Raw genomic sequence first — 12,888 nt, forward strand, 5'->3', positions numbered from 1 at the left:
TCTTACTTAAATGGGATACATGCCAAATTTCTTTTAATGTGACTGAACTCCCTTATTTAAAAAACAAACAACAACAAAAAAAAACCCCAAGGTATCCCAAAACCTCACAACAGGAAAAAAAGCAAAACCAAAATACACACACAGAAGGAGAGAAGGGACAAAAAAAAAAAAAAGGCGGGGCAGGGAGGAGGATGACACAAAGTTTAGAGAAGTTTTGTGGGAGACTGGATGTCTTTCTGTTCTGAGGCTTAGTTAGATTCCTGCCCTCCTCCCTTGCCTCCCCCCCATGGAAGCAGTGCGAGCAAAAGGCGAAGATCAGCTCAGCAAAATACCTTGCAAGCAATAACAGCGTAACATAATACTAAAGGAAGAGTGCTAAATTGCAGTTTTCTGCATCTTCCAAGTATGCTGCTTTTGCCTTTTTTTTTTTTTTTTTTTTTTCCTGGAAAATTCTTACAGGCAGTGATGTTCCATCAGAATTGATCAGGTACATCCATGTCAACAGTGGTAAAATTGTGTGGCTAAGAGGAGGTGCTAGGTAAAGGACATAGGCAGATAGCATAATCTGGTTTTGGCAACAGGGAGGAAATGTAGGAGAAGGGTATGTAGGTTTCCTAACACCTTTCCTCCCGTTTTTCTTTTTTAGCTGTCTGTATTGACTTCTGTTTAACAAACTGTCTTAATAGGAAAAGAAAGACATGTCTTTTACACTTGCACAAAAGTACAGGTGTCTATCTTGTAACTTGAACTCATGTTTTACAATCATTTTTTAATGCAAATTAATAATAATTTTCTCTGAATTGATTTGTACAGCTTTTCAGAGTTTGGATACTGTGCTGATAGGGCACTGTATCTCTTTGATTTTTCTGGTAAGCTGTATGCAGGCTTATAAGCAACTTCATATTTTTTTATATACTGCAGCCTTTGACACATCAGTATTCCACAGAGCTGTAAATATAAAAGCAGAGGCCACATGTCATATCAGGCAATTAACTGTTTTCTTCAGGTATTCAGTGGCTACAGAGCACATATTTGGTTGGTAAGGAAAAATAAAACTTTCTTGTATTGTATTTCCCCTCATCTTGTGTAAGTGGCTGTCGTGGTTTAACCCCAGCCAGCAACTAAGCACCACGCAGCCGCTCACTCACTCCCCCCCCACCCAGTGGGATGGGGGAGAAAATCGGGAAAAAGAAGCAAAACCCACGGGTTGAGATAAGAACAGTTTAATAGAACAGAAAAGAAGAAACGGATAATGATAATGATAACACTAATAAAATGACAACAGCAATAATGAAAGGATTGGAATGTACAAATGATGCGCAGTGCAATTGCTCACCACCCGCCGACCGGCACCCAGCTAGTCCCCCCGAGCGGCGATTCCCCGCCCCCACTTCCCAGTTCCTATACTAGATGGGACGTCATATGGTATGGAATACCCTGTTGGCCAGTTTGGGTCAGGTGCCCTGGCTGTGTCCTGTGCCAACTTCTTGTGCCCCTCCAGCTTTCTCGCTGGCTGGGCATGAGAAGCTGAAAAATCCTTGACATTAGTCTAAACACTACTAGCAGCAACTGAAAACATCAGTGTTATCAACATTCTTCTCATACTGAACTCAAAACATAGCACCGTACCAGCTACTAGGAAGACAGTTAACTCTATCCCAGCTGAAACTAGGACAGTGGCTTAAATTTGGAAAGCAATCTATTTGACTTTCCTTCTAGTGACTCTATTTGGAAAAAGTTGAAATATAGCATGAACATTAAATAGAAGCCCTGAACAGGCTATTTCTGTGGAGTTCAACATCTACTGTAGGTATAGTATTTAACAAAGTAACCAATATGTAAAATTTGTTTTTTAGTCTTGAAATTGACAAAATTATGGAATATCTCAAATGCCTTTGCTTTCTGTCACCTATCTCATCTGTTTCCTTTCTGGTTATTCCCATACTCTTTGTTGTACTTCTTGCAAACTTCATCTGTGACGCTTCTCTGAATATTGATTCTGGGCTGACTCTGACACAGGCCAGAGGAGTGCAGTTCTCTCCTTAGCCTGCAGCATTGAAATGGGTGTTTTCTGTGCATCTGTATATATGCTGTGTACAGACATGTACACAGCAAAGCTTTTTCCTTATTTGGTGACAGACTTAATTTCTTTAAAGTGAAGTAAATAGGGTGCTAGAAGCTGATTTTTTAGCTCCAGACCGTTGTAGACAAATGTCATGAAGTGGAGAACAGTGAGGAATGATACCAAGGATAAAGATGGCAGGTCTTTGAAATGATCTTAGGTATTAAATATTAACTATTCTGGGGGGGGGGGGGGGGGGTTCTTCAGTTTCTCTTCAATTATTGTATATATCACTGGTTTTATTAACCTAGTTGTAATTAGATTACAGTCTAAAGATAAGTCATAAACACTAGAGCTTTTTATTCATCATATTCATCATATATGAACTGAAATATTTTTGAAGAGCTATTGCTTATGTTAAAAAAAAAATACTGCCTTTTTATTATTGAATGTATTATTTAATTTCAACCCTGTACTAGAGCAATGATAAATGAATTAAATTTCATGCTGTAGCCACTTTTCCTTTTTTGCTCCCTAAAGAAGGGAGTTTAGTTTACAGTAATATGTAAGCTATCACGGATGAAAGAATAAGAGAATATGCTTATGTTAAGTAAACACTTTAGACATTTCTTAATCCCCCAGAGATTGGCTGTTAAACAAATCTTGAATGTCTTTTAAACAGGACAGTCTTAAATACAAATTGGATGTAACTTGCTCATCTTGAAAGGAATATCTAAATAAGCAGCTGAGTATGGGAGTGTTGCTTCACTGCTGTTTTATACTATACAGTATGTATGGGTGATGATAAACCCTTGCATTGCCATGGGATAAAGACTCCGCATCAGTGGAACCTTGTAAGCCATGAGCATATTCACACACTAGTATATTTGGGAAGTGAAGGATATTAGCTAAGGTCATCTTGAAGGGTTGCTTTGCAACTGTAACAGTGCAGTTGCAGTGAGTTAGCATTGTCCACAGTTAGGACCTGTTGTTAAGCACTAGTAACCTGGTGACTTGTGATTGTCTGGTTTCCCTTTGCTGGTGAAACACCATGGTAAGACTTACTGGTAATTGCTAATTATTAAAACACTACTATGAGGCTTATTGATGTGGCCTTTGGCAGAGTGTATGTGTCACCTACATACATGTTTGCTACACTTAAAGTTCAGGATGACTTCCCTTTACAAACAAAATACCTCTAAGGTGGTAATTACTTGTAGTAGCAATCTAAATTGGAGTGTGTATGATGATTCTTCACTGGAAACTGGTAGTAGAGGTGCTAACTCTTTACTCTTTGTTTGTGTTTTACACTGGATTTACACATTTCTGAGATTGTAGCTCACTTTTCCCTTGCAATAGTCATATACGTTATTTATGCTTTTTTAATGTTTATTTCATGAACTAAACTTTCTTTAATAGGTGAAAAGAAGGAGAAGAAACAGCAGCCAGCTGCTGGAAGTATTGATGCAAAACCTGTAGATGTTTCTCGTCTGGATCTTCGTGTTGGCTGCATTATTACTGCTGGAAAGCATCCGGATGCAGACTCTCTGTATGTTGAAGAAGTGGATGTTGGTGAAGCAAGCCCAAGGACTGTTGTCAGCGGTTTAGTGAAACATGTTCCTCTGGATCAGGTATTGACAAAATTGTTTAGTGATAGGAAAGGAAAAGCTATCTTGAGGCCTTCATCTGTTTATAGGATGTGTTTTCATTTTGCTAAAAGATTTTTACAGTCATGAAAACAAAAATAAAATGCAAATGGAAGTAATGCTTGACAACATTTACTAGAAAATGGAGAAGTACCCTTACCCCAAATCAGTTCCTTTCTGCTTGCAGTGCTCCTGTCCTGGGATCTTATTCTGACTCCTTTGTGATGCCATTGGTACACAGTGAGCTCCTAAAGCAAAAAGATGTGACTCTTCCTTTAGGTTTCCTAGTGTGTAGTAGAGAACCCATAATAACTTTTTTGCTATCATCCAAACTTTTGTAACCTTTGTCTTCTAGCTCTCTTTATAGCCCATTGAAGTGTTTGGCATGGAGTAAAGCAAAGAGCATGTAAATTTAACTTAGCTGGCAGTGAGTGGCTTAAACAAAAGTGAAATACAAAATGTGTGTTTTTACTTTCTTGTCCAGGGTAAAGTCTGCCTCTGCACTTTTTTTTAGTTGATACACTTTTATGTTTGACATGCATGATTTACGTATGTCCTGGGAGCAACCTAAGACTTCAAGATTACATTTTCCTTTCACACCTCTTCTACAGGGTTAGTGGAAGGGAGGAATTGACTCAAGTCTGCTTCTAAATTCAAATGCAAGCTTGGCAATTAAAACAATGTTGTATAGAGCAACTGCAAAACGGGTCATGAAGGAATTGATCTTAGTGTGGAAAAGCTACATTTTCTCAAATGCCTTTTCAATCCCTTTTCACGCCCTGTCCCCATGGTAAGACTGCAAATGTAGGAGGCAATTAAAATTGTGATTGTTTTTATGATACAGAAAGTTATTGAACTGAAAAAAATTACTGAATACAATAACTGTTCCCCACTGATCACCTGATAGTGTCCAGTTACTGGATTTGCAGTGGGCAAAAATTCAAATTGCTCATTCTTAGCAGTCTGCTCTCAAGGAAGCATGTAGAAAAAACATCTCAAAAGCCTTTCTAAATAAACTTATGAACTTAAGTATATAGAATGCAGCAGCAGTAACAGTCTTTTCTCTTTAACCTTCTTTCTGTCTGGAAAAAAAAATCCAAAGTACTCATTAACAGAGAATTAGGGATCGTTCTTGCACATCTTTGGGAACAGTTAGTTTGTGTGTCTGGTTTTGGTTCGACAAGTCTCTATTAGAAAGTAATTTCTTAGGGGCAAGCTTCCATCTTTTTTGGTGGGGGCTTTTTGTTGGTTTTTTTAAGTGTTCAAAAATGTGAAGGCCTGGCATGTGACTGCTGCCCTATATTTAAATAAAAATGTATACATCAGATCAAGTACTGTAGACATAATTCACCAAAAATTCAGCTATTTATGACCGCAGTGTTTAATGTGGTAATTTAGCAGTGTTTGAGGCTGTAGTATTTGTATCATCTGATTTTACTTTTGGTTAGGAAGCACAATGTGTATCGTCATTAACATTTCAGTATGCAGTGCAAGTTATTTGTGGGTGTGAAAACTTACTGTATGCCCACTTTATGTGGTACATTGTGTTTTGTGCACCACTGATGGTGGTGAAGCCAAGTCCAAAGTTGTACCCTCAGATATCATGTATAGATAGATATATGTGTCATCAGTAACAGGGATATGGAACTGAAGCATAAGGTGGACCATGCCAGTGCTGAGCTCCTTCAGCAGCAGTTGGGAACAATTGGAGAATATTCTGAAATGTCAGCAGGAGTTGACAGCTTTTCTGCCACTGCGTTTGGGTTTTTGAAGCAGATCTCTGCTCCTAGCATCAATACCTGTCTCAGGCAATCATTCTTGAAATTCAGACAATTCTCAAGTGTCTTTTTTTACCTCTTGAAATCCTCTTTAACCTGAGAGATCCTTGTGTCAGTGATCAGAAGGGAAGGACAAGAATACACAGCATATATCTTAAACTCAGCAAGAAGAGAAGAGGCCACCAATCAGCCTCCAGAAACACTATCCTACAACCATTCCTTGTGAGAGGATACGTTACAGCTATATCTGTTATGAACTGTATTTTTATAGCAGAAACTTTTTCCTTCTACTTAGATGGCTTCATCTTTTTTCTTTCTAGATCATTGTTTAAGGGTGTTTTCTACCCAGGAATTAACAAATGGTACTGGAATTCATATTTCTTTTTCTTAGGGTGGTAATTATATTCTTTATACATACTCTTCATCTTCCAATTTTCTTTGTCTAGTCTGCAGGGAAAACATGTTTCCATAAATTATAAAGAACAGTGACTACAGCATAACTGTAAACTTATTGACATATTCTGTGTAATATAAGACACCTTTCTTAAAGTAAACCATTTTTTTTCCTCATATTAAATGCCACTGTGTTTCTTTTCAGATATGAAACAAATAGAAATATCTATGTAACCAAGCTTGTGACTTGTAAATTATGTTTGCTGGCAAACTTAAGATCCAGACAAGCATGTAATAAATTGAGGGGGGTTTTTTATTGCTGTTGGCATTGCAACTCACTCTGGTTTTACAGCAATCATGAGTTAAAACCAACACACTATTCATTAGCTATTGCAGTCTGTCATACCTGATTTTGAGATATAGAGGGATAGTTGATAGTCAGTTATACAGGTAACTTCAAGGATTACCTAAGAAAAAGAGCAATTTAATGCTTGTGCTTCAAGGATAAGGTCTTGGGCTTTCTATACGGTAAACTTCAGGATTAACTTTTCCTCATTTTAGTTTCTTTGCTTTATTTCACTCCCCCCACCTTCATTCTACCAGCATGTTGGGAAAATGCGTTGTTTTATTCTGAATGTGAAGTAGCTGCGTGTCCAACCATAGAAACTGTAAAAACTAACATTTTTACTGAAACTACATCAGTTTCTCACTAGTCGAGTTGTCAGTTTTGAAGTTACTGGGTTTCTGAAACAAAAGGGTTGGCTCTTTGGAAGGCCAGCGGAGGTTGTTACTGTTTCAAGGAGGTAACGTTTGAATTTCCTTTGCTTATTCTCAGCTCATTTATCTATCAAACACCTCCTGAGATGCCAAAGCCTTAATCAGTTCCCTGTAGACATAGACTTGCTTCTGTTTGTGTCCTTTTAAGCGTAGAGATTTGCCCTATTGTTCTTAATGACAATTTGCTTTACTGGATAATAATACGTATGCAGAAGGAAACATACACTTACTGTTTATCTGTGTCGCCTTCAGCTGCTTTTCAGTAACACCATGTATTTCTGATAGAACTTTTCATGTACTGTGAAAGAGAGCCAGGTTTCTCCCCATTTATTTTTTTTTTTATTATTATTTCTGCCCAATCTTATCTGTCAGGAAACTCCCCAGTTTATTTTTACAGTTACTTTTGGAAAGCTAGATTGTTTCTTTTGTTTCTCTAACTTACAGGGTTACAGAGAGTGACCATCAGTAGCATTACTGAATCTGACTCTTTGTAGCAGACACGTTTCAGAGTTTTATTTATCATTCACTGTGAAAAGATCTCTGAAGAGCAATGTGGGTAGAATGATGCCCAAATATTAGATTCCCTGATGGTTTGTAAACACTTTTTTTTTTGCGCTTATTATGCATGAATGCAGAGGGGCTTACTATTGTAATTGAAGCCCTGTTTTCTGGAAACATTACAGTAAGTCCCTTCTATAGAAATTAGCACAACCAGTTAAAAAAAAACAAAACAAACAAACAAACAAAAAAAAACAAACCACAAAAAAACCCCACCTAAAAACTTTTGCATTGTTAGGAAGCATTTATTTAGGTCTAGTTTTTTTTCCTCTCTCCTTAGGGAATTGTCATTTATCTGAAGACAGTTTAAAAATTGATTCACTTATAATAAAAAGGAAAAAAAAAAAAAACACCTTGAAATAGCAATGTTCTGGGTTTGGCTGACCATCTTGTGGTGGGTTTTCCTCTTGTTTTATAAAAATATTTATTTAACCTTTTGGGTGTTCTTACCATTTATTTGTGAAATCAGTGCACATGTTAGTATTAAAGCAGTTTTTTGAAAGCATTTGAAGATAATTCCTAGTAAAAGATGGGATAATATCTGTGTTTGAAATGTTGATAGATACTTCTTAATTTTGTAATAGTAATCAACTTCTCATACACAAATCTCATGCAATATACATACATATTTGGGCCACTGTGATTGGAGAGAAAGGAATGATGTGATGATAGTTTGGTTTTTCTTTCCTGTTAGTTTGATGATGATCTCCATTTCTGTATTAATGCAGTCTGGTTTTGTCGATTGTATAATCTGTAATAAAAAAGCAATGCTCTGAAGTCTAGAATTTTTTCCAGTTAGTCAAAACTAAAGTTGAGTAACAAATGCAGAAATCTTGTTTCTTTTATTCTGTATATCCATTTCCTAATTGTTATTCAGTGCTAGATAATGTCTACAACTTGCATTTTAGAGTCACTGGTATCTTACAGCCATTTCTTGTATTTTGGGTGTTTTATGTCCACAGCAATAACTTAAGAAATTTTCGGTCAGTGGGCTGCCTTGAAACTTATGCAAGATAACTCTTCATTGTAACTGCTTCATTTCGGACATTTACATTTTTGGTTTTTAAAATGTTCTACTTGGAATATATGCAGTATTCAGAATACTTGATTACATGAGTTTTATTAAGTATTAATCCTGCCATTTTGTTTAAAGTTTATATTGTAATGCACAAAGACTGAAATCTTAAAAATACAGATGTGTGTGTGTATGTGTGTGTGTGTATATATATATGTGTGCACCAGGACTATGGGTATTAAGGCTTACTTACTTTCTGTCTGTCCCTTAAGAATGTTCTGGGTTTAATTTCTGTTCCGTCTGAAAATGTGGTTTGTTTGCTAGGCTAAAATGTGGCAGTTTCCCCTAGAGAAGTATGTTTTCTCTGGTTTACTATTATAATTTTTATTAAAATAAAACAACAAAGGAAGAGACCTAGTTTTACAGTTTTGTTCTAACAAATTACAGTACACAGTATATACAACCATTTTCAGTGGTTAAAAAAAATTCAAAGCATTTGGGTTAAATAAGATAAAATTTAAGATTTAAGTGAGCTAATTATGTAAAACACCTGTATGCTTCCAGTACAGAGTTTGAAATTTTTATCTATGAACTAGCCTAATTTGTAGAGTGGGGTTTTTTGGTTGATTTGGGGGTTTTTTTGTTTGGTTTTTGGTTTTTTGGGGGGGGGGGGTGGGTTGTATTATTATTATTAAATGGAAATTGTTTGGTTAATAGTGCAATATTGAAAGTGGACTGAGTGGTGATCTAGAATGACTAAAGGTGGAATGAGGGTGAAATGCACGTTTTGTATTTCCATGATAAGTGTCACAATTCAGCGTTTACTCCATTATTCACTGGCTAACTCGTAAGTGGTGTAAATGTTATTTTTTACTGGTGTCCAGGCATTAAAATGGTGCATTTGCTGCTGTATGCTTCTCTTGTCCATGTTAAGGTCTCTTCATTGTAATTCTTTTGTTATAATGAAATAATTAGAGTCCCGAAAAGCATGTGGCATTTAAGTACTCAGATCTTTCTATTTTCCTTCCCCAAGATGCAGAATCGGATGGCGATACTACTCTGTAACTTAAAGCCTGCAAAGATGAGAGGAGTAGTATCTCAAGCAATGGTGATGTGTGCCAGCTCCCCAGAAAAAGTGGAAATTCTGGCTCCCCCACCCGGGGCAGTACCTGGGGATAGAATCACTTTTGAAGGTTTTCCTGGTAAGTAGGTATTTGGGAAATTGGAGGAAACAGGTATGCCAAGGTGACCTCAGAGTTGAACCAGATAAAACAGTATTTTAAAGTTGGTTGCTTTTTTTGTTGAAATTTTCTGTATTAGCTATATTCAAACTTTTTTATTGTTGGCATGTTAAGATTGTGTTTCAACCCCCTAAATAAAGGGTTGAAAATACTTAACCATCTGTCAAAACCCAGAAAATATAGAGAAATAACTGTAACTTGAAAAAGTTGTACAGTACTTAAAATAAAAGTACCTACTTTCTTTAAGTCTCAATAAGTATGTCTGCTTTTAAAATGTATGGACAAACATATTTGCACTTTGCAAGTTACAGTAAGCAAATGTAAAGCATCTTTCCCAGTGTCTCAGTGTAAGTGATGAAATAATAAGTTCCTAAATCTAGCTCCTCCCCCTAATGAAAGTGTCAGAATTGGAGGTAGGCTTTTGGTTTTTTAATTGGGAGGAGGAAGGGATGGAGAGCATTGGAGGGGATGGAAGTCTTTATTTATGAGAGGAGCCTATAATATTCACAACACCAGGGATTTTTTGTTTGTTTGTCTGTAAAGAAATGATGTTTTGGCTCTCCAAAGACAGACATTGAACTTCTTCCCACTTAATTAAATCAATAAATCGATATTTTTTTTCAGAATATAAATAAAATAATAAAATTTAAATTTTCTCAAAAGATGATTTTCATCCATTTTCCCAATTCCTTCACCTCCCACTCATCTATGAAAATTATTAGTGTCTGACCCTGCATATTAGGAACTCAAATAAGCATCATAGATGTAGTGTGTTGGTGAATGCTTCCCGCCTACCCGAATGCCAGTTTATTATTCTCACAGGCTGAAAGGGATATGGTCAGATTCAGCTTCTGTTGCTGTCTTTGTTAGCACTGTTATTTTGTTATCTCTATCATGGTTTTAAGTGTTTTTCATCAGGAGGTGCTGGCCCATTATGATCCCGGTAAGAAAGGCACTCAGATTCTGTAAATTATCATTTAAAATCCTATTTATTAGAGCTGACACTGAAAAGAGAAAATAGTATTAATAATCTTACATCGCACAGATTATGGGAGCTCCAAGTTGGTGCAGCATCAAACAGGGTTCTGATCCACGTGCAGCATGCTGTGCACTCTCTGTCCATAGAAGATATTCCCCTCTTTTGGTCACTTGAGCTATTATTGTATTTTCTTCTTTGACTGCCAAACAGAAAGGAAATTTGCATGAGAACTTGATGCCGCACTGCTCCATAAGGGTGAGGACGTGCAGGTGGCTCATTCACTGGTACCACATGGGAGCTGCCTGCAGTCTCCTCTGTTATGATCAGCAGGCTAGGTTTATCCTGTGCCCCAGGAATTTGTGCAGCACAGCACAAGCCCAGACCTACTCAGGTCAACTGTTGTGTGGATCACAGAGTTCTTGACGAACAGTGGTCTTCTTGTCAGGATCGCTGCGTCACTTTATCTTAAGATAAAGGGTATAACTCCTAGTATTTCCCATATTGGTTGGAGTTGTATGTGTCTGCATTTATCAACAAAGTATTCATCTTCAGGATGAATTTGTTCCTCAAAAGTTGCCTTTCACATGTGAGAAAATGATGTAGCTTTCTGTTTTCTACATAGAAACATATTAACCTTTTTAAGCTATTGCACCTCTGACAATTTTTAGCTGTACAGCAGTGTTTTTATTTGAACCTCTTGGCAAGCTCTGTGCTTAAACATATTTGCATTAAATACTTTTCATGAATGTATAGGTATATGTACATATATAGATATTTTTATACTTCTTATGTTTGGAACTGTGATGCTCTAAAAAAAAAAATTGTGTTTTCATTGGTATATGATAAAGGAAGCAATGGTCTATCTAGGTGTTTTTGAAACAGGAGGAAAGCTCAGCTTGCTGTGATTTAATGCTCTAACTGAAAATGTTTTAAAATAATACTGTGTTTAAGAAGGAAATCAGTCTTGCAACATTTTTTTCGTTTTTAGTTTTCTGTATTAAAATTATACCAAGCTTGCTTGTTGAGATGCAGAATTGGTAAACTGTACTGAAATCTGAAAGGCTTCAGCAATTGCATTGATGAAATTGTAGGAATACCCACTCATAACTTCTAGTAGTTATTGTATATCCGTGAGTAAAGATAAATTATATGTTGGATGTCTGACCTCTGTTACATGCACAGATACACTCATATAGCTTTCTATTGCTGTGGAAATGGATGTGCAAGAGAGAGCATCAAGCTATTGAGTAAACCCTTCTAGTTCATAAGCCCTGCAAAATGATGTACAAGTCAGCTTGGGCATGTGGCTTTTTTGAGGCGTGGAGGGTCTTTTTTGTTTGTTTTTGTCTAAGACATAACCTTGTATCTCAAATAACTTTGTATACCTGGCATTTGAAAATAATGTCAGAGCTGGTAGTAGTGCTGTTCTCTGTTACCTAGCATATCTATTCTTGCACATGCCTAATGAGGTAAGTTTTAACAAAAAAATTAAACTATTTGACTCCAGGTTTTTTACAGTTGCAAAAAGCTTTTCCTAGAGCAAATCAGTTATAGAAACATTTGTTTTAAAATTATTCCCGGGTGTTGAGGTGTTGACATTTTGATTCTTAAAAGACATAGAATAAGCTGAAGGTGGTGTAAAAGTTGTATGAGTTCTGAAGTTATGACCTGCAGCCTGTGATACAAGATTTTGTATGCTTTATATCAGTTTCCCTCTGACAGGGAGCCAAAGACATGGAGCTCTTAGTGCCAAATGAAGGCGTTTACAACCCCTCTGAAAAGCGTATATATCCAGGGCTATAGATTGTAGTCTGAAATATGACAGCTGTTCCCTAATATTTCATAAATAGCTGCTCAGAAAAATTGGCAGGTATGAGATTAAAGCTAATCATTGTCTTGGAAAATATATCTAATGCTTAATAGTGCAAAGTAGAGTGATGTATCTCCTAGTTACTTAAAGCTTATTTTAAGGAATTTTAAGACTTGTGATTTTATTATCTTGGAATGAGTAGGAAAAAGCAAGAAAAAAAGCATTGATGGATGGAGACTTTCAAAACCATTCTGACATCTGCTTCTGTAACTTAATTTGTTGCATACATGTCTTTTGCATATTGCCTTTGTAAACTGAGATATTAATACTGTTCATTGGTAGGTTTTGGTTTGATATAGGATTTTTAAAATTTTTTTTTAGCTAGGGACTAAGATTGTTGCCACTTACCTTCTTGTCCAAGTGATTAACAACTTTTGGTGGGTTCGGTTCCCCCACCCTGGCCTGATTCCTTTTTTTGGTTTAGGTTTCAGGGTTTTTTTTCCCCTATTGTCCTTTTAAAACAGCTGTTTGATGTTTTGTTGGGGGGGGGGGGGGGGGGTGTTTGTTTGTTTGGTGGTGGTTTTGTTTTTGTGTCTTTTTGGTTTTTTTTATTCCTAAGTGGGGGAAAC

General features: G+C 36.6%; 1 protein-coding gene across 3 annotated transcripts in view; it reads left to right on the forward strand.

Moving 5' to 3' along the window:
* Positions 1-12,888, forward strand: part of AIMP1 (aminoacyl tRNA synthetase complex interacting multifunctional protein 1) — a 39,563-nt gene that overhangs the window by 22,712 nt on the left and 3,963 nt on the right. For all 3 annotated transcript variants that reach the window (XM_030023612.2, XM_030023619.2, XM_030023605.2), the window contains exons 5-6: positions 3,482-3,693; positions 9,263-9,431. In XM_030023612.2, coding sequence (XP_029879472.1) covers positions 3,482-3,693; positions 9,263-9,431 — 381 coding nt within the window. The remainder of the gene's footprint in view (positions 1-3,481; positions 3,694-9,262; positions 9,432-12,888) is intronic.

The sequence above is a fragment of the Aquila chrysaetos genome, chromosome 1, assembly GCF_900496995.4.
Source record: "Aquila chrysaetos chrysaetos chromosome 1, bAquChr1.4, whole genome shotgun sequence".
Classification (NCBI taxonomy): Eukaryota; Metazoa; Chordata; class Aves; order Accipitriformes; family Accipitridae; genus Aquila; species Aquila chrysaetos.